Source organism: Brassica rapa, chromosome A04 (assembly GCF_000309985.2).
Source record: "Brassica rapa cultivar Chiifu-401-42 chromosome A04, CAAS_Brap_v3.01, whole genome shotgun sequence".
NCBI classification, from domain to species: Eukaryota; Viridiplantae; Streptophyta; class Magnoliopsida; order Brassicales; family Brassicaceae; genus Brassica; species Brassica rapa.
The window spans coordinates 15396435-15419726 of record NC_024798.2 but is presented as its reverse complement, the minus strand read 5'-3'; the positions used below and the strand labels follow the sequence as shown (position 1 = coordinate 15419726).

At 32.6% G+C, this 23292-nt stretch overlaps 2 protein-coding genes across 3 annotated transcripts; one reads left to right on the top strand and one right to left on the bottom strand.

The window, feature by feature from the left end:
• Positions 1-1625: 1625 nt before the first annotated feature.
• LOC103864905 (agamous-like MADS-box protein AGL62) lies at positions 1626-10296 on the bottom strand. 2 transcript variants are annotated; one of them, XM_009142677.2, is made up of 3 exons: positions 9185-10296; positions 6664-8761; positions 4128-5176 (listed from the first exon to the last, which is right to left on the bottom strand). In XM_009142677.2, exons 1-2 carry the CDS (start codon positions 9488-9490, stop codon positions 8348-8350), a joined length of 720 nt encoding a protein of 239 aa, XP_009140925.1. In that variant the 5' UTR covers positions 9491-10296; the 3' UTR covers positions 4128-5176; positions 6664-8347. The 2 variants fall into 2 exon arrangements, with proteins under 2 accessions (XP_009140926.1, XP_009140925.1); XM_009142678.3 differs by lacking the exons at positions 6664-8761; positions 9185-10296 and adding an exon at positions 1626-3502 and having other exon boundaries at positions 3618-6651.
• A 6992-nt stretch (positions 10297-17288) lies between these two features.
• Positions 17289-23079, top strand: LOC103864904 (kinesin-like protein KIN-5A). Its single transcript, XM_009142675.3, has 21 exons — positions 17289-17802; positions 18076-18263; positions 18332-18461; positions 18540-18695; positions 18766-19242; positions 19352-19449; positions 19539-19695; positions 19767-19836; positions 19914-19990; positions 20079-20132; positions 20202-20282; positions 20366-20477; positions 20586-20672; positions 20757-20932; positions 21021-21182; positions 21263-21529; positions 21607-21896; positions 21978-22079; positions 22158-22267; positions 22350-22501; positions 22634-23079. The coding sequence occupies exons 2-21, from the start codon at positions 18088-18090 to the stop codon at positions 22841-22843; spliced, it is 3144 nt and encodes a 1047-aa protein (XP_009140923.1). The 5' UTR covers positions 17289-17802; positions 18076-18087; the 3' UTR covers positions 22844-23079.
• The last annotated feature ends 213 nt before the right edge of the window (positions 23080-23292 follow it).

The window sequence follows — 23292 nt, the reverse complement described above, 5'->3', positions numbered from 1 at the left end:
ACTTTTTTTTTCTATATCATTTAGAATTATCAATCATATTTTAAATTAATTTTTAAAGTTACAATAAAAATTATCTATTTATTAACGTAATATTTTCTATGATATAGGAACATATATAATTGTAAAATAATTATTTTTTATTTTTAATCTAGTTTTAACAGTAAATTCCACATTATAAATTTCAAAATTATGTCTCAATCAATCAGCTCCAAGTAGTAGTATCTTGAACCATCTTTTATCATATACTGAGATTTGGGATTTCTCAAATTTGATTGCTTGTTATATATATTGTAAATATATATATGGAAAAATGTCTCTTAATCAAAATATTTTTTTTGAAACTATTTTTTTTTTAACTATTTTCAATTTGTGCGTGTCATACTTACACATGGATCATGCTAATATATATAATATATCTTCCAATTTTATTGGATGTCCCCAAAAGCCTTTTTGTCAAAATATTGTTTACATATGGTTGGAGATCAGTTATTTTGTATGGGATTATAAAGTTTTTGTGTGGGATATTTATATATTTTGACGACTTATGTTTCTAATATAATAAACTAGGTGGTTTGCCTGCGCATGCGGGCATAATCTTCTTTGAATATTTATTAGTTTATGTCTTATATATTAATCTAAAAAACCGGCATAATTAATTATTTTTTATATTTTCAAATAGTTAAATCAAACATTAAATTATTTGTATATATTAAAAAATATATACTTCTTATTGTGTTAAATTTTTTGAAACACTCATATATTAGAAATAGTTTAGAAAATATCTTTATATAAATTTTTTTGTTTGACTAATACTTAATAATAAAATTTGTTATATCTTAGTTTTTAAAATTTTATAATAAAAATGTTTGTTTGAAGATAGAAACACAATATATATAAGAATTATATTTTTAATATGGTTTTTGATAATTTTACTATATTAGTTTATAATCAGTTATTTGTTATAACATATAAATTTAATATTATTAAAATCAGAATTGTTTTAATTATAAATAAAATTAATCAAGGATATTGTTTAAATTAATAAATTAGTGACTCAGTTAAAAACTAATAATAAATCAATGATCTATTTAAAAGATTAAAACCTAGTAAAATATGACAAATAAGAAAAATTAACTAAATATTTAATATAACATATAAATTTAATATTATTATAATAAATTTTCTTTTTAATTATATGTAAAATCATTAAGAGTGTTTTTTAGTTAATAAATTAGTAACTCCTCTAAAAACTAATAATCAATCAATGACTTAGCTAAAATCTAATAAAAATAAAATAATTAAGTAAAATTATCTAAAATTTTGGAGAACATCACAAATCAGTAAATTTTCTTCTCAACTAATAATATAGACAACAGTTCGGAGATTTTAGTATTAATAATATATTTAATTTATAGCTTTTTATATTTAATTTATTTCGACCGTATAATAATAAGAAAAAAAAGGAACAAGCTAAAAGGGTAATAAATAGGGATAGGTACGTGACAGAAGAAAGAAAGCGGTCCAAAATCGAATAAAAGTACTTTTGCTACTCTTTCTTTAAATTCGCCACTCAAGACAGATAAACGTTTATTTCTCCCACATACACGTGGGAATATTAGGTGCCGTTGATCCTCTAAGATCTATTATCAATAAATAGGAATCTGTATCATTGTAACGACACAACGTGATTTTTTTTCCTTTGGTTGAATAAATCAATCCAACAGAAGTAGTCGTGTTTTTACTGCCTGATTTCGTAATGTTTAAACCTAATTTATCACTGAATCATCCACCTTTCTTTTTCTAGTTACAATACATTTTGAATAATATGATTTTCTTTCAGAATTCATATATAACATTTCTTTTAGCTAACTTCTATTTGATAATAAGAGAAAATATACTACTCTCTGAGAACATGTTCCTACATTTAGGATGAAAAATGGCAGTAAAAATGAGGTTTACAAACGATCCCAAACGAGTTAGGGGTCAAAACGGTGATAAATGTTTCTTTCGTAAGTACTTGTTTTAGAGGCTTTCAAATTCTTTCCAATCCTTATTAACAAGCGAATCTATTGTTCTTCAACAATGCTTACAAACAATATATGTGTTGGTTTGTTAATTATATTTTTTTTTTTTTTGAATCAAATTATAGTTCAACACTATGTACAACTAATGTTTTCAATATATATAGTGGTTCTATAAGTATTACATGTAGTTATAGAACCACTGTTTTAGGTTCGATCACATTTAATGCTTTAAATGAAGCCATTATTGGTACATTCTCTGTTATAATCACAGTCCCAAACGAACACAGAGGAGAGTAGGATTATTCTCCGTTCACGACAAAGCAAGCCAAATTAGTCATTTTTGGAGGTGAAATGATTCGTCCTGACTAATGCGTTAGCATTAACTTAGGGCCAAAATGATATACAAAAGAACATGATTCTGTTTTGTTTTTAATCAATTTACGTAAGGAATACTATTTTGAATTGTAGTTTCACTCATTATAGCTCTCATAACTGATGTACGATCAATTATCAGTCATTCAATTAAATCAGCATTTTTCATAAAAATCATTTTTTGGGTTTATTTTGTCATGCTTAACTTAAATATATAAGAGAAAACAAGTGATATTTTTTAAACTCCCTTGCGGTGTTCCTCATGAGGGAGCGCCACAATCGGCTGCAGAGGTTTGCCGGTTTGGGGAGGTGAGGAAGGCTGGTGAGAGGTGGTGGGTTAGCGTCTGATCCTTTTACCAGAGGCGGTGACCCATTGGTGGATGGTCATGTCTATAGACGTGGGAATAACAAAATCTAAATACAAAAGGAAGAGGCAAAACGGCGGGGGTTTGACTCAAGAATGTTAGCATATTATCTTGAACATGGCTGAAATGAGTGATATTGAAAATATAATAAACTGTGGAAAAGTAGAGCGGACCTCGTGACTTAAGATCAACTACAGAAAATGTCTCTTTTACGTGCAAAAACATATTGATTTGATAAAATTTAAAGCAAAAATCCATTAATCCTAGTATATCTATGATGCAAATCAGATTGGGGTTGGTTTTGGTTCTCACAGTCGCTGATTAGTGGTCCATCATTTTCAATGGTAAATCAATACTTTGCCAATACCTTACTCAAACTACACTTTGTTCCAAAGAGAGAGAAAAAAAAACAAGATTCCAATATCAAAGATTGGGTTAAGAATTGGTTACAGCTAACTTTCCTATGCCAAGTGAATCCGGATTAGACCTTCCATATTGCAACAGTTTTAATTCACAACATAAAACTGCAATTCAGATATATTGCATGTAAACTGTGTTTTAGTGGTTTTAGCTTTAATATACGCTTTCATTTCATTCAAATTGCAATATGACATAAGAAGAGATTGAAAAGAGTAGAACAAGTCCTACAATGATGGTATCATATTAAGCTAGAGGTATTAAGAGAGGCAAAAGAAAGGCTAACAGAAACAGCCACAACACCTCTGCAGAATCCACTGGAAGCTGCAAGAAATCATGAAATAAAAACCGTTAAGAACTAAATTAGTTCTGTAACAAAAAAAAAGAACAAAATTAGTTATATCAACGTGAGAAGTGAAGGGAGAGAGTGAAGCTTTACACATGATGGACACAAGAACATGGTCTATCTCTAGATAAGATGGGGAGACTGTCGTCATGGTCCAACGAGAAAACAGAGGAAAGATTATTTTCCAGAACACAGCTCTTGTTGCTTGATCCTTCCGGAGAAAACGGTCGAGAAAGAGAAGAAACAGAAGAGGAGAAGTTGTATTTTTCATAGTCAACTCCGTAGCTCACAGGAAGAGAAGACGAAGAAGAATCGGATGATGAACCATGTCTCTCTTCTTCCTTCATTTTGCCATTGATCTTTTATCTTTCTCTTGTTTTCTCTCTATTCCTCTGTTTTTTAATCTCTCTCCCGGGGAAAAATTGAAACGTAGGTGTTAAACCTAACGGTCATCAACTAACTGTTTACAGCTCCAACTAACTTATTCCTACAAAGAAGATTTTACCACCAACTGTTATAATCTTGCTCAAATTTACCAAGGTCCTTAATATATGGAGGAGACCCACGGAGGAAAATGAAAAAACAATATGTTGTTATTATTATAATGTCTTTTGAAATGATATTGTTTGTCAAAAGTTTTTTTTTTTTAGTAAATATGTTAGATATTATTACCGATTTTTTGAGAGAGGTTACAATAGATGACTAGTAGCAGAAAAAATAAACAACAATACCACAAGAGAACACTAACGACATCAGCAAAGGACCGGACCTAACAACAACGCAGCGCAAGCGTTCAAATGGAGTAATAGCGAGACGAGGACATACCTTACAACTCTAGAACTAGATGAGAACACCGACTAGTTGCCGCGAGCTATCGAAAAAAGGGCACCCTCAAACCCTGAATACTACGGTTCCTACAGTTTCCAACCGACAACCCAGATTGAACTAAAGCAAAGAATCCAACCACGGACCCAGAGCAAGCTTGATAAAAGAAACCACTGACGGTACGAGAAAGAGTCAAAGACCGACAATACCGTCGTTCAGTAGTTTCCACCGGAGATTACTGCCTCTATTGCATTCTACCAGGACCGTCTACACCCATTTAACCACAAACCCGAGGAGAATATGACTTAAGATATTAGAGTAATTGTCTAGTACAAGGAAATTTACCTAAAGATAATACCATCTCGATACTTTCTTATTATTTTGGAAAACTTAGAGAAAAGTAATCATCATGAGTTCCAAACATACAACTCAGTCGAATTTTAAAAATTTAAGGAGATACAAAATGTAAATACTTTTATTTTTTCAGAATGTAAATATTACTATAGTTTTCGTAAAAAAATACTTACTATATTATATTATATAAGAGTTAGGAACTCATCGATGGCTAAGTTAAATAATCGATTAAGAGTGGTGATTGGGAAAGTATATATGGTTTTAGGTGAGAAATTTCATCTGTATATCGATTTTCTCTATCTTAAATGCATATACCTGTTTAAATGGTTCATGCTTATATACTAGATGAGTGAGATTGGAATTCTATTCACAGTCATCCTTTATATGATATGTTAGATGTAAAATCGCCTTCCTCTGAGACTATTCGTCTTTTATATTAGAAGAAGTTTGAAGGAGTGTCTTTACTATCTTACCTCTGCATCTTTTTTTTTTTTTTCTCGGAAAAGTACTTCATTTTATTCCATAAAACATACAAAAGCCCACATGGAGGCGGCTGCTAGAACCCATACCAGGACGACTTAAAACATAAACTACGAGATAAATAGACAAACTCCATACACGAGAGCCCACATGATGGCGGCAGCTAAAACCCACACAAGGGGAACTTAAAGTACCAAAACAAAAGGCCATACTCGACACTAATACTGGATAAAAGCTAAAACACACGATAGTGATCGGAAATTTAATTTAGCAGATTTAAAACCTTTATAAAGGCTACTGATCGGGAATTGCCGCTGCTGCCCATAGCCCGCCACACGATAACTCCACCTCCTGCACCACGACTTATCGCTGCTGCACATGCACGCCAGACGATACCGTCCAAGAACCAAAACACTGCGACTTCATAACCCAACAGGGAGAATCGTTACTCGATCCATACAACCTTTGGATACGGATGTGACGCGCTTCGCGTCCACTTCCTCCGAGATAGAAGTCCAGCCACCTTCCCAACTAAAACGAGGCCTTACCAGACGGACAGACAGATCCACACTGTCTAAGAACCGAATCGATAAGCAATCACTGCATCCACCACTCTACGAATAATCTGCTAAACCAACTCTCACCACAACATATGTGCATTCCGACCAAACTTTCAATCCTTCCGACTGACACTATAGTGCTTCATAGTCTGAAGCTTAAACACCATGACCAAGCTAAAAGATGAACCTTGACTAGTACATCGGAACTGGGTATACTAGATCGCAACTTCAAGAAAAGCGAAGACCATACCACCGGCGTAACCACACCACTGTCATTGACGCTGAGATGAGGATCTCTGTCGCTTCATCCATAAATGCTTCACCTTTGTTTACTAGCTCCATTGACATGACTCTCACCGGGCGTCAACTCCGAGCATCGAAGAAAGACAGCTTCTTTCCGTCGTCTGTTGAGTCACTCCTACAGTCGTCTCACCATCGCAGGGACAGGTAGATCCGGCATTGAGGAGACGTCTCGCCGTTGTCACGCGCCGTCGTCGAGAGGGCTTTGTCGAAGATCTCAAAAGGGAAAATCAGATCTAACAAAGCCCTCGGCGTGAGAGGAGCGTCCGAGATCTAAAACGGAAAATCGATTCGTTGTCTCCTCTCAACCCTAAAAGCCGACCTGCCTCGATTCCGCCTTCCTACGACTCACTGCTCCTCCAAGAACGCCGTGAGATGGCCCCTTGACCAGACAAGTCTCCGGAGTCACCCCGACAAGCCAGAACAGCACGTATCTCGCCTTAGGGTTTGGAGAAAAAACGAGAAGGCAAAGAGAAAAAAAAGTAAAAGAGGAAGAGGGGACCCTCCGGTCACCGGACGTAGCCGGACCGGAGATAGATCTGTTAAACTTTTTTTTTATTTTTCCTCGGCGGCTGAGAGGAAGTCGAGAGAGAAGTAGATTATTGCAGTTTCTATCTTACCTCTGCATCTACTATTTCCAAAAATTTTAGCGGCTATATTCGAGCTAACTGTGAACTCTCTCACATTGTAGCTCAGTGAATAACCGACAGTAATATTTTTAGAGGGTAGCATGTACATCATCTAAGACGAGTACCAAACTATTTTAAACTAATTCACTGAGAATAGATAAATCCCTACGAAAATTAAATCTATGATATTTTAGATATCTACTTAATCTAAGAATTTTAGCTACTAAACCAATTTCTCATTATATTCGATGCCATTAGATATAGTAAAACTGATTCCACAACTATTTACCTCATTATATTATGAGTGTTTTTCGATTATGACATAAAACTCGAAGTTAACCACAAAAATAACCTGTTTTTTTTTTAATTTGATTTGGCCTATTCATTCATGAGCTCAGTTTATTCATGAAAACGTCATTTTTATTTCTAAAAAGATTGTTTTATTCTATCACTTTCATCTTATTTTTTTATTTATAACATTGTCATTATCACCAATACACCAACAGTACCGGTCCTGGTTTGTAATGGGCTAAAAGCAAAACAACAATATTGGGCCGATATGTGTAACTTTAAACTGTTTCCAGCAGTCCTAAAGTAAACTTTTGTCATTGGAATGGCCAAAATTATACATAACTATTTAACGGTCAGAAGCCTATGCTATCTCCATTTTCTATCAGGACCGGCCCTGTACACCAACCATCATGAATAACTAATTTCAACCTCTAAATGCACCTAATTCGATGTGCTATGTTTTATATTTTGATTAGCTTTTAGTTATTCAGCAAATTCTCACAGAATAATATATATTAGTTTCATAAACTTATGATTTGATGATTATAAAATTATATATACAGTTATCATTCCAAAAACAAAACAAAAATCCATAAAATATTATTTCTTTAATATGTCACAAATTCTATTTTTCTCTTACTATAAAAGGGGAGACAATATAGAAGCTTTTTTTGAATGACACAAACTTTTATTTCTGAAAACCTCAGATCCTTTTTTGAAACATATAAAACAAAACGTTGATCATTCTTAACCATTTTTTTTGGCTACCTCACATTTAGATTAAAATTAAACTCCATGATCGGCTATCCAAACAATCAACTCCGAACAATATCCTTAACTCTCGTTTCGACTAAACAAGCTAAAAATATCAGTCCTAAACTTTAAAATACCTATCTAAAGAAAAATATAAATTTTTTTACCAGTAATCATACAGAAATTCAAAAAGGCTAGAGAAGGGGTCACTCAGCAGGGACCCTGTTGTATATATATAGGTGGAGATACAAGATTTTTGTATCTCCTATGAAATCATTTTTAACTTATTAAAGTTTTCAACTCTTAATGGGGGAGGTAATTTACATTATATTATATATAGTCATTTGGTATAAAAATACAAAAAAAAACTATCAATAAAATTTGGAGATGAGAATTATATATTAAATATTCATCGAAAACGAACACAAAGAACCAATAAAAACAGCAAAATTAAGAAAATGAAACAAACTGAAACAAATCTCTTATGGATAGATAATTATTGAAAACAGACAACACAAACAAAAAGCTAACATTAAACATGATGAATGCGATGAAAACCATGATTGAGATTATGTTGATTGATGTTATGAGGTTTCTTATTGCCTCTTCCTTCGTCCCTCCGATCTTGGTCCTAGTAGGGACCGTGCTTATATTCAGGCCAATTCATATTGTATATCGGATCAAACACCTCAGGCTTAATGTTGTTATATCCTAACGTTGGTCCTTGATTAGGAATCATCATGTTGGGATTGTAGTTGAACGCATTCTCGAACATGCTTCTTTCGTCGAGAGGATCGGTATTACCGCCACCAACAATGTTGTTATTACTTCCACCACAGTAATTCTGAGGAACCATTGCTTGTTGGAAGCGTGGACTTCCCAAATCCATCCTCAGATTTTCCAAAACACTTATTAGACAAGTGTTTTGACGCAAGTTAAGTTCACTGGGAGGTTTCTCCCACCATTTATCTGTTTCTTCTCTCTGAATTCTAATCTTCTCCAAAATTGTCCTCCTTGCTTGCTCCTTTTCAAGCTTTACCAGCTCCTGCAATAATAATATATCGTGTGTAAGTAATCAATGCTTCTACATGTAATTAAAAAATAAACATATTTTAGTCATGGAAACAAACGGCGTTTATATAATTAATATGATTACAGCTTTTGAAACAACACGATCTAACTATGAAAACGAACATACAACCTTTTTAAAATTAAATACATTTTCCATTGTATCCTATATAATGAGTTAGAAAACTTTGCACATTTACTTAATAATCAATTCTCCATTGTTCATGCCCATAGCGTAAACCACACACACACATACACACACACACACATACACACACACATATATATATATATATATATATATAAAGATCGATTTTTTTTTATATATGGTTTGGAGTATATACATTTAAATAACTTATTTATATTCTTAGAAAACAACAAAAATTTGATGTTTATTTACCTGACTGAGTATGCTGTTAAGACCTCGGATAGTTACGCTTGGACCAAATTCATTAAGCTGAAAAGGATTCTGGTCATAACTTTTGAAACGGTTAAATACATATCTAACATCTGGATTACCAAAAGAAAATACTTTCCGACCAGGTGAAAACACAAGTATTCCAATTTCTACACCACATAAGGTGCAAAGCTCGGTAGCTTTTTTAAAAAGACCTTGTCTTCTTTTTGAATACGTAACTTGAAGGTCGCTATCTTTCTCCATTTTTACGATTTGTATCTTTTGACGACCTTTTCTGCTTCTCGCCATTTTCAAAGTTTCGTTTTAACATATAAGCTACAAAACATGATATTATAAAGTAGAATAGATCTTATATTTATAAGGATGTGTTACCTTCATGATATAATATGTAAAGTCATTTTAAGTAAATTATCTTTAAGGATTCTAACATATATAGAATTTGTATATTAATTACCAGTTCAAGCTTACATAGTTATCCTATATAGTACATATTAGGATGAAAATTATGATATTTGGGAATCATTTTATATGTTACAGTGCACAATGATCTGTCAAATGTATCTAATCATTTTCAGGAAATACAAATTACAGTATTTACTATATTTTGAATCTTACAATTAGTATTTATGCGATAAGAAAATTTTAAATGTCATTGCTTACAATTACTACTATGTATTTGCATTGAATGTTAATGCTTAAAATCCTTATTTTATAAAAGTACTTTAAATATATCCTCATTCCTCGCAAGTTCTATATATTTTAGATATTCATGAAATATAATATTTTCTAAAATTTACTTATACATAATTACTAATCGTACCACATTCTTTACATATAGTGTGTCTACAGCACATGGTTCATGGGAAAATTGCATTTTAAACACTGAGAGCGGCACATTCTAGCATTTTAAACATGGAGAAATTACATGTTTACCACTTTTTTGTACAATTTTTCATTTTTATCACTATTAAGGAGACATTTTCAAAAATGCCTTCTTCATTAAGTGGTAAAAGACTTTTATGCTCTTGTTATTTATATATATAATAAATTATTATTTAAACAAAAAAATTAAAATTAAAAAATTAAAAAATTAAAAAAAAGAAGAAAAAATTAAAAAAAAAAGAAATATAATTTTTTTTATGTTTTCGAATTATACTTTTTCAAATTCGAACTTTCGAATTTTCTTTAATATTTTTTTCAAATTTATTTTTGAAAAACAAAAATTATGTTGGAAACTATTTTTTAAAATTTTTTATATATTTTTTAAGTATTTATATATTTATTAGAATCATAAATTTCACATTCCAAAAACCCTACCCCTCAACTCTAAACCCTAAGTCTAGATTAGTTAACTCTAAGGATATAATTGTATTTAATTTACCCTTCATTAAAAATGAGGGTAAAAGTGGTTAGTGTAAACATGAAAAGTGGTACTATGAATGTGGTATTTGTGGTAATTTCCCTTTAAACATTAAAGTTTTTTTGCAAGCACTTTAAACCTTCAAAATGACATTTTTATCATAACAAACCTCAAACAACATTTTCATATTCATAGGCGACCGGTACTGTTCATTTTACAAGTTAAAATGATGAGGAGTCAGTTTTTTTTAAATAATTAATAAAAAATAATAAAAATACATAAAAATTCGAATAAAATTAATTTTTTTTGAAAATTGTAAACAAAATTTTTTAAAAAAATCCAAAAATATAAAATTCAAAAATATAAAAATATAAAAAATAAAATTTCAAACTTAAAAATAATAAAATATTAAAAAATCTAAAAAGAGATCTCAAATTAAAATGTAAAACTTAAAAAACGAAAATTAAATTTAAAAATTCTAAAAAATCAAAAATAAGTTAAAAAGTATTAAAAAATATTTTTATTATTTATTTATTTGTATTTATATATCTAGGATATAAGAGTCTTTTGTATTTTTAATGAAATATTTTGGTCATTTTCCTTCTTAGAATTTTTTTTGGGACAAACACTCAAAATAATCTAATTGAGAGAATTATTAGCCCCGCGTGTGGCCACCATCAATTAACATGGGGTGAAATCTGTGGCCCCCCAGAATGCTCTCTGCGGAGGTGTACTTATGTGCTAGTCGGACTACATAAGGTGTTCGGATATCCGAGTTATATAAAAAAGGTTTTTGATGGTAGCAAGTTTGAATTTTTTGTTTAAATATTTACAAATTTTTTTAAGTTTGAATTTTTAATTTTAGATCTTATTTTTCAATTTTTTAAAAAATTTTTTTTAGTTTTTAAATCTGACATTTTAATTTTAGATTTTATTTTTCAATTTTTATAATTTTATTTTAGTTTTTAAATTTGACATTTTAGTTTTGGTTATTATTTTCAATTTTTATAATTTTTAATATTTTATTTTATTTTTAAGTTTGAAATTTTAATTTTTATATTTTGAAATTTAGATTTTTGAATTTTGTTTTAATTTTTTACAACTTTTTTACAATTTTCTCTAATTTTATTCGAATTTTATGTATTTTTTATTATTATTTTTTAAAAGAAACAGACACCTCGTTATTTTAACATGTAAAATAAATAGTACCGGTTGTCTATGAATAAAAAAAGGTTGTTTGAGGTTTGTTATGATAAAAATGTCACTTTGAAAGTTTAAAGTGTTGGTAAAAAAACTTCAGTGTTTAAAGTGTTATAAAGTGGCATTCTCAGAATAAGGTTGGACTATAGCCCATCTGTCCATCTCCCCTAGTAAGCTGGCCTGCTCGCCGAGCTAGTACCATGGTGACCATACACGTTGTATTGGCACACATGAGAGTTCTTGATTAGGTCCATATATTCTACTTTTTAACATACACAATGGGCAAACGATACTTTGCAAGACCAGTTAATCATTGGTTCACGTGAAGAGGTCCAAATCATTCTATCATATGCTCGGTTATCATTTCTAGCAAGATAGGTTGATTAGTTGGGGAATGCAAATTCCTCCAAACTGCTGTTAATTCTATACAATGCTTCAAACAAGTGCAGGCCGGCTTAATAGGGGAGGGAAAACAGTGCACCCGTCTCATAAGTCATAACCCACCAAAAGTCCATTAAATTTTAATAATATAAGAGATCTATATATTTTATTTTTTATAACAAAGACCCAAATTCTTTGGGTATCTATAGTGTTAATTTAGACGATATTTAATGATATACTAAACTAAGTTTTTATAAAAAAAATTAAAATACAAACGAAAATAATAAATTTAGCTAATTTGTTTTAAAATTTTATTTTTTAATAATATTTTAATTATAAATCAAAATTATTAGTTATAGGGCTCAAAATATTGTTTTGTTCAAGGACCCTTCAGAATGTTAAACCGGCCCTGACAAGTGACGAAACCATCTATTCATTGTGCCTACATTCGAATGGCTCCAATTGTCTTCATATATTGGATTTTGATTATATATGGATTAGATATGCCATTTACATGTATTAAGTGAGGGCTGGCCCAAAGATACTTATGGGCTAATGAAAAACAAACAAAAAATATTTCAAACTTTTTTTTTTTGACAGCATATTTCAAACTTATTAAAGAATACAAATTTGCGATTTTCAGTTCGTTACGGGGAAAAGTGTAGAATTTCGTAGTGAATGTATTTATCTTTTTCATGGTCTAATCATCTAGGACTTGGGTTTTTCAAAAAGCCTTTGGCATGTTGTTGATTACTTGATGTTTGTTAAATCTCAAACATCTACTATCTACCGTCCTAAGACCATTTCCTATGGATTACTATTTTTTTTCGATATTTTTTTTATAAAATGGAATAACTCTATCATAGAAACATATCATTGGAGCAAATTTAATTTTATAATAAAATTTTAGAGACAAAAATAGTGTTCATTAGAAATGCTTTAAAATTATCCATAATTTAGTTTCTTTTATTTTTAACATTTAAAATAAAATTAGAAATTTTAAAGTTTTTTTTTAATTTGGGAGATTTTTTTTAATTTTGTTTAAAACTTAACAATATTTTTTATTAAAATAAACATAGTTTAAATATTAAAATAAATACAGTTTTAAAGCTAGTGTGTTAAAATGAAAGATATAATTAGTTAAAATATTAGATTGGGTAATAGAGATATTAAAGTGATTAACGAAATTTAGCTGAGATATTTTTATGAAATTTTTATATTATTTTTAATAAAAACATGATGATTTACAAGTATCTCTAACAAAATTTATTAATATTACATACACAACTACAAATTGTACATAGATTTTGACAAACTGCTACTTAACTAGATATTTAAACTGAGTATCCTATTAAGGGCCTGACTGGTTTAACCGCAGCGGTTGCGGTTGCGGGAGTTTGCGGATGCGGGTGGTTGCGGTTTCTAGCGGTTTTAAGAGATTTGTACGACTGGTTATGCGGTTAGAAATTTGTGCGTTTGCGGGATACTTATGACAGCTCGTTAACTACCAAATGCAGCAGCAGTTAAATAATAAATTAACAATATTTACATTTTATACAATTATAAAAATATCAAAAATAATAATATTATAATAAATATAAAATTTATATTTAGAAAGTTATAGTTTAAATTTTTTAAAAATATAGAAAATATTTTTATTTTAAAGTTTTATAATATTAATTAAAATTTAATTGATATATTTTAGCATTTTTATAATTTCAGTTTAATTTTTTTATTGATTTTTTTTATTTTTGTATTTATATTGTTTTGGAAAAAAAAAAAAAATTTTTTATCCTCCCTCAAACGCCTGCAACCGCAAACGCTAGCTGGAACCAGCTTTTGAATTTATGAGGTTCAGAGCGATTTGGAGCGGTTTAGAGCGGTTTGAGCGATTGTTGCAAAACGCCAGCAACCGCTACGAACCGCAAAAGCTGCGTTTGCGGGTGGTAGCGGGAAAACCAGTCATACCCTAACTGATACATTCACGTCTATCTGACTAAAATATGTTAAAACCTAAAAGTAAAAAAACAAATAAAAAATAAAAAAAAACTGCTAGGTCTCAAAAACATAGCTAAGGTAAATAAGAGCAGCTAGAGCGGGTCAAACCAAAAGTTAGCTAAAAATAGACCCTGCAATAGACATGTGACAACCCGTCCCACGGACCCAGGCTCACAGCCTTGCAGGACACCGACCCTAACCCTTCACATGTGAACCCTCACTGAGTCTTCCATGTAGGTTATTGGTGCCCTTCGCGTTCCTTGAACCCAAAACCTCACATTTTAACAATATTCTCACATGACAAGTTGTCACCAATTTACCCGACTTTTTTGTGACAACCCGTCCCGCGAACCAAGGCTCACAGTGCAGGGCTATGAGCATGGATCCACGGAACGGATTGTCATAAGACATAACTGAACATTTATCTATGAGAGATGAAATAATGTATCTTACAACACGGAAGGAGGTAAGGATAAGCCATCATCTAATATCTGGTTACTCTCACACCACATTTCATAAATGGCAGCCTGCCAAACTTGAAGAACCGCCAATTTCACTTTATAGTTTCCATGGACATTAGGCAGTCATAAGAGAATATCACTCCAAATGATGAAACCTGTTGTTGATATCACACCAAATAATAGAGAAGTAGGAACATTCAAAGATAAGTGGTTTTGGGATTCATCCTGAACACCACATTGCAGACATATAGGCTCCATGTCCTCATCCCAAGTAGCGAGTTGATCAAAAGTAGGGTTTTTTTTCGGATGAAAAGCCAAGTTGCTTTTGCGTGCCAAGAAATATTATCGTTGTGGTACCAAGGCAGCCCAAGGTTTGGGAGGCCTAGCAATACAAATGGAATTCCAAACCAACTTGGAAAAAATGGTTTATTCTTTGATTTGCCGACGGACCAGGTTGCCATGCCTGACCTAAATCAAGTAGGATGAGTTTTTATTTTGAGAAATAAGGATTTTTCAGCAGTTCACCAATTCGCGACTAGCTACAGCTCAATATTACAACTAGACAAGACCAGATGCAACCAAGACCACAATGTAAAGAGGATGACATTCCTCCTTTTTAGCCTTCAAGAATTTTTCTACAAAGAATCAATGCGTATCTTAGATTTCAGGCAAACCACTATAGAAATCAGAAAACTAAAGCCATTTCCCAAAGCCTTATCTTGGTGTAACCAAGTGAAGTATTAAAAACTATAATACACATTGAAAAACTATTGACAAAGTCTTTTCCTGGCTACCTAGTGAAATCAAGTCACACGAGTTATTCCGTCGACGTGAGGCCAACTTTTTTTATTTTCCCTTACATACAATTTCTCGAACTGATTAAGATTTTTGTAGTTGCACAAAAAAGGATTAAGATTTTTGTAATAATTGTTTTTTGAAACGTGTACTTTTTTTGTGAAACATGCTATTTTGATGATGAAACATACTTTTGGGGGTGGGAGGTTGTGTTATGACATTATTGACTTTCATATAGGACGTTTATCATACATATGAAAATGGATCCCATACTGAGAACTTTGTTACAACTTTATATAAACATTTGATCGAACATATGCGCATTTGGAGTGTCTCTCTATACTTTGCTAGTAGCCATATCCTACAATTCTAGTATTGTAAAAGATTTAAAGATTTTTCATCTTATTTAAAGCTATCAGTCTACAGATTAACTTTTGTAACCATCACTAGGCACTAGCTAACTTAATGAATTAGTTACTGGAAAAAAAACAAATAATTAGGATGTCATAATAGAAATGTATATTTTACCAATGTAATAATATTCTTGCGTTTGTTGAACTTTGGTAAAATTGTAGGTTTGAAAAAACACACACACAAATGACGATGTATTAATTAACAAAGAAAACATTATGGGCAAACCACTTATTTCTAAGAAGAATCAGGAGTCAATATTAAGATTAATTTATAAAGATTTTTTGCAACTTATTTAACTGCATGTATTTCTTTTGAAGAGTTGATTATGAGTCTATATAACGATCACTAACTTATTGAGAGCATCTCTATATTTGAAGTTTATATTCGAAGTTTCAAAGTGTTTTTCTCCAAAAAAAAAACTTCAAATTTAATTTCAAATTATTTGTGATTTACACTATGATCTTTATATTTGTCATAATTAATATAAATTCATAAAACTTTTATAAATAACTAACATATATATAAAAAATATTATAGTAATGTTAATTAATAAAATCTTACACTAAAATATAAAATTATAAATAGAAATACATAATTAAATATTAAATTACAAGCAAAATACCACATTATTACATAAAATTATTTTCTTAATGCTCCATTTTCGGTTACACAAAATTTGTTTGGACAATATTTTAGAAGTTCTGGAGCAAATTTACTAGACTATTAGTGTTGTTGTAATATTTAAATTTATGTAATAATTATGTCTTCATGTATCTTTTTTTTAAGTAATTAAGTTTCGTTTGTAATATTCTTGTTGTCTAATTAGACTTTTAAAATATTATAATCCTATTTTATTTTATTTTATTTTAATTCTATGTAAAATTTAAATTTATAAAAATAAATTTGAAATATTAAAAATATACAAAGTTATAAAGATTAAAATGATAAATGAAAAAATACGTAAGAATCATAAATGTTATGTATAATTAATTATAAGGACCAATATGTAAATAAAAATATGAAACTTCAAATTTAGAGTTTTCAGCAGTGAAACTTCATATTTGACTACTGAAAACTCTAAATTTGAAGTTTTAAAGTTATTTTTGGAGAATAAAAAATTCTATATTTGAAGTTATATGGAAGTGATTGGTAGTTTCTGTAGGTGTTGTCCACAGCTCTATTTATTTCTACAGCACCAAATTCAGAACAATCAAACTTTATTTTTTTTTGAAACCACAGCTATTGAAATAATCTAAAACTGTATAAGTGCTCTGCAGAGCTAAATATCCAAAGCAATTTTTTAGTTTTTTCCATTAAATTTTACATCAATAAAATCTAAAACCACAACAAAAAAATCTACAAATTTTTTTCTACAACAAAAATTCCAAAGCTACTGCAATTACAAATCAGACCCATAGAGTTTCTTTTGGAAATGCTCTGATTATTGAAAAAATCAAATATTTACAATGTAATAAAATCGAACATTTTATTACCGGTTGCTGAGGTTTTAGTAAGGAAAAAAAAAACAGAAATGACAATGTTTTAATTTAACAAAGTAAACATTATGGGCAAACCACTAATAAGAATAGTTAGGGTCAAAACAAAATAAAATTTCAAAAAAAAAACTAAATATTCGAAAGTTTTCAAATCCGGGGCCAGCCTTTTCTTTATATTTTCCGTGTTGTCCTTTTTCACAACGGTTGGATCACGGATTTTAACAACATAACGGCTAAATACTTAACGCCGTCAGCTCCATTGGCGTGTAACAAGTCAAACGCCCGAGCGCCTGCCGTAACGTTCTTGTTATTTAAAAAAAAAAAAATAATCTCTTTTAATTTAACCTTTTAATTCAAGCGTCTCTCTCTCTCTCTCTCTCTCTCTATATTCCTCTCTCACCAATCCATCGCCACAATATTTTCGAAAAACGATTCCGTGAGTCTCCGAGATTGCTTCGAAGATATCAGAAAACAAAAATCTCCATCGTTTCATCGGTATATCTTTTTTTCCCGAGACGCATTTTAAGCTTTCAATCTCCCATTCTCGTTTTCTAATCGCATGATTCGTCGGTAGAAACTTCGATTTAATCGATAATTCGTTGACTCCTTTTGAGTTTTTAGATAGCATTGCGTTTAGCGCGTGATTAGTTGACTCATTGCTAATATTGATCGATTCGTTAGGTCAATGGAGCTTTTCGAGCTCTCTTGATTGCGATTTTTGAATCTTATTTGTGTGTGGATCCTTGAGCTTACTTACCATTGATGCAGTGATACAGAGCTATGGATGCTAACAATGCGAAAAGAGGAGGAGGAGGCTCCGTGAAGTCTCCATGTCAAACGCCACGTTCTACTGATAAGTCGAATCGAGATCTCAGATCAGCTGACGGAAACTCGAATTCGTTTAACAAGAGTGAGAAAGAGAAGGGTGTGAATATACAGGTTATTGTTCGTTGCAGGTGCGTGCGTTGTTTTCAAACTATCCTTGTGTGTATTTTTGAGCTTAATAATTTTGTGATGATTTCAGACCATTTAACTCGGAGGAGACGAGGTTACAAACGCCTGCGGTGCTTACCTGCAATGACCGGAAAAAGGAAGTGGCGGTGGCTCAGAATATTGCTGGGAAGCAGATTGATAAGACCTTCTTGTTTGACAAGGTTTAATTCTTTAGATTGTTTCTGTTGCTATGCTTGTATTAGTTGCTTACAGTTTCTTGGATTTTTTGAATCTGTTAGGTTTTTGGCCCGACGTCGCAACAGAAGGACTTGTATCACCAAGCAGTTTCTCCCATAGTGTTTGAGGTGCTTGATGGGTATAACTGCACCATTTTCGCGTACGGGCAGACAGGGACTGGGAAGACATACACGATGGAAGGAGGAGCAAGAAAAAAGGTAAGCCAACCACCATTTCAAGTAACATGATTTGAATGTAGCATTGTCCTCATTTTGGTTTTCTTGCTAGAACGGTGAAATCCCGAGTGATGCAGGTGTTATCCCTAGAGCGGTTAAGCAGATATTTGATATTCTGGAAGCACAGAGCGCTGCTGAATACAGTTTGAAAGTTTCGTTTCTTGAGCTCTACAATGAAGAACTTACGGACCTTTTGGCTCCGGAGGAAACAAAATTCGCAGATGACAAATCAAAGAAGCCTCTGGCCCTCATGGAAGATGGGAAAGGTGGCGTTTTTGTGCGAGGGTTGGAAGAAGAAATCGTGTCTACTGCTGATGAGATTTACAAAGTCTTGGAGAAAGGGTCGGCCAAGAGACGCACTGCAGAGACTCTTCTCAACAAGCAAAGTAGTAGATCTCATTCAATATTTTCTGTTACAATCCACATTAAGGAATGTACACCAGAGGGGGAAGAGATTGTCAAAAGTGGAAAGCTAAATCTTGTTGATCTTGCTGGTTCAGAGAATATTTCACGATCTGGTGCTCGAGAGGTATATAACCCATACATAATTTCTCCTCTTATATACTGATGCTGCGAATTAGACATGTACAGAAATGCCTGGATGATTTTACTAAATAATATGAGTCTCTACATTGCAGGGCAGAGCCAGGGAAGCTGGAGAGATCAACAAAAGTTTGCTCACACTCGGACGTGTCATAAATGCGTTGGTTGAACACTCTGGTCATATTCCATATAGGTAAGATTTGTTGCCCAAGTATCTCTCTATAACATTCAAGACACGCTCGATAGTTCTCTAATCATTTAATTATATACATCAAATTTCAGAGAAAGCAAGTTGACAAGATTATTGAGAGACTCTTTGGGAGGAAAAACAAAAACATGCGTGATTGCTACAGTATCACCTTCTGTTCACTGCCTCGAAGAAACACTCAGCACCCTTGATTATGCACACCGTGCGAAACACATCAAAAATAAACCAGAGGTCCGTAACACACATGTCGATCTGTTGTCTCTGCCAGTTTAGTTACCTAATACTGCTCCTTCTGCATTCAGGTTAACCAGAAGATGATGAAATCAGCTATTATGAAAGATTTGTATGGAGAGATTGAACGTTTGAAGCAAGGTATCTATTGGTAACAACATATTTTGAATCCTCCTTCAATTATCGAGTACTGATGCGTTTGTTCTTGGCTTGTTCAGAGGTCTATGCCGCAAGGGAGAAAAATGGAATTTATATTCCAAAGGAGAGGTACACTCAAGAAGAAGCCGAGAAAAAGGTGCAGTTCTTATTATGCAATAAATACCTCTTGTCTATTAAATTTTTAGAAGATAGACTCAGACTTCATTCTTTATTGGTTGCTGCAGGCTATGGCTGAAAAGATAGAGCAAATGGAAGTTGAGGGTGAAGCTAAAGACAAGGTAAGCAGTTCAATTTGAAAGGATTATATTGTAGTTCAAGCTACTCATTATTGTGATTGTTAAATGTAGCAAATAATTGAGCTTCAAGAGTTGTACAATGCGGAACAGCTTGTAACTGCTGGACTAAGGGAGAAGCTTGATAAGACTGAGGTATCTATCACAAGTTCTTGCTCTGGCTTGTCCACTGGCCTGCAAGGATTAACTTCTTGTACTTATTTCTTCTGTGAATTTAGAAAAAGCTCCGGGAAACGGAACAAGCATTGTTAGATCTCGAAGAAAAACATAGACAGGCAGTTGCAACAATCAAGGAAAAAGAGTACTTGATATCCAATCTCCTTAAATCAGGTAAATTGGTTTTCATCTGTCTAATGGTGTGGTTACGAGATGAATTAATTTCTTCAATTCATTATATGTTTGATGAAACATAGGTTTAACTTTGTCACATTTTCTCAGAGAAAACACTTGTTGACCGTGCTGTCGAGCTTCAGGCAGAGTTGGAAAATGCCGCATCTGATGTTTCTAACTTGTTCGCCAAAATTGGTTTGTGGCTCTCTTTCTTCTCTCCCATTATTGTCATCACTCTCTGAAAACTAAACTAAGCTTATTGATGGATGATGATTCCAGAGAGAAAGGACAAGATTGAAGACAGCAATAGATCGCTCATCCAGGAGTTTCAATCACAATTGCTAACGCAACTTGAAGTCTTGAACAGCAGTGTGGCAGGTTCAGTGACTCAGCAGGAAAAACAATTGCAAGACATGGAGAAAGTAATGGCATCTTTCGTGTCTGCAAAGACAGAGGTAAAACATGAAAAGAAATTACTTTCCAGTACCCTCTGTCTGTTATATCTATCTTGAAATAATGTTTACACAATGGTCTTCTTTGCAGGCAACTGAAACTTTACGGGGAAGTTTAGCACAGTTGAAGGAAAGGTACAACTCAGGCATCAAGTCTTTAGATGATATAGCTGTGACTCTGGATAAAGACAGCCAAACGACTTTGAATGACTTGAACTCGGAAGTGACAAAACATTCTTGTGCGCTGGAAGATGTAAGAAGAGAATCTCTCAAACATGTAGTCAATTTCTTTGATATTGATTTTTTCGACCTTATGAACTTGTGTTGAATCAGATGTTCAAAGGGTTTACATCAGAGGCTCACTCCCTACTCGAAGGGCTTCAAAGTAGCCTTCACAATCAAGAAGAGAAGCTCTCTGCATTCACACAGCAACAGCGCGATTTGCATTCCCGATCAATTGAGTCTGCTAAGTCCGTCTCCGAGGTGATGTTGGACTTCTTCAAGACTCTAGACACGCACGCATGTAAGCTAACAAAGCTAGCAGAAGACGCCCAAAACGTCAACGAGCAGAAACTATCAGCATTCACAAAGAAATTCGAGGTTGGTTTTTGCTATTCCTCCTTATCTAATTATACAACACAACCCTTTTATAACGAATTATGCTTTTTGCCCTTCAGGAATCAATTGCAAATGAAGAGAAACAAATGCTTGAGAAAGTGGCAGAGTTACTAGCAAGCTCACACGCAAGGAAGAAAGAGTTGGTTCAGATAGCTGTGCAAGATATCCGCGAAGGATCATCTTCACAAACCGGTGCGTTGCAGCAAGAAATGTCTGCGATGCAAGAATCAGCTTCCTCCGTCAAAGTCCAGTGGAACGCTCACATGGTCCAAGCAGAGTCTCATCATCTCGATAACATCTCTGCAGTTGAGGTTGCAAAGGAAGATATGCACAAAACGCTTCTTAAATGGTAAATCACACTTTTGTTTCCTAAGTATATTACTTTAAAATGTGGTTATTAATCCTCTGAGCCATGATTGATTTTTCCCAGCCTGGAAGATTCAAGAACTGGAACTCAACAATGGAAGACTGCTCAAAAATCATTGGTCGATCTAGAAAAGAGGAATGTTGGAAACGCAGATGCTCTTGTTCGGTAATGAACCATACTATATATACTTTTACATCCTCCTTCCATACACATTCAATCTAATCTTCTCCATGTATAAACCAGAGGAGCCAAAGAAAACAATGAGAAACTACGAGCTCAGTTATCGTCTGCAGTCTCGAACACTCTAAGCGAAGCTGATTCTGCAAACAGAGATATCCTCTCATCTATTGACAGTAAGTGTGATTCGATTTGCCTCGTACATTTATTATAGTTTCTTGATTCTATCAATTGTTATAAATCTTTTTGGTTTTGCAGACTCGTTACAGCTTGATAAAGACGCTTCGGCTGATATTAATTCCACCATAGCTCCTACTTATGGAAGCTTGAAAGAATTAAGAAGTCACCATGACAACAATGTTGTCGAAATCAAACAGAACACAGGGAAATGTCTTGGTCGCGAATACAAGGTAATTGGTTAAATTTTGAAAAGGATTATTTAAATTGCGTTTATATATTTACTTTGGTAGTCATTCTTATTTAATCATACATGACTGAATTTGGAAATGGATTTATTTAAATTATGTTTTATGTTTACTTAGGTGGATGAAGCAACAAGCTCAACGCCGAGGAAGAGACAGTACAACATTCCAACGGTTGACTCGATTGAGGAACTTAAAACGCCATCGTTTGAGGAATTGTTGAAGGCTTTTCGTGATTCTTCCAAGTCGCCCAAACAAATGCAGCAATCTAACGGAGAAGCGAAACACGTTAGTAACGGTGGTCGACCTCCGTTAACGGCCATCAACTGAAAAAGAAAAAAACAAAGGATACGCCGGCTACCGTGAGATTAATAGGAACACGAGAAAGAGTTTGTATAGCGACAAACAAATCTCTCCATTTGTTTCTTTTTTTTGAACATGCACTTTAGTTATATTTTACGTTTTTTTTGTTCAACCGTTTTTATTATTATAACAGGTAAGTACCTAAATTTGATTTCATCTATGATTCAAAATAACGAGTAATAATACTATTTTGAACGTTTCCATGAACACTTTGCAAACCAAAAAGCTCAATTGTTCAACCCTCGAGTCGAAATATAGCTTCATTACACGATATGAACAAGCTAGGAAGGAATACACTTCTCTTAGCTCAATTCCATATGTTCTAACAACATGATTCATATGGTTTCAGGAGTCTTTTTCTGATGTTGTAAGAGCGTAAACTATCCCACTATTATATATTAAACCTTGTTGGTTTG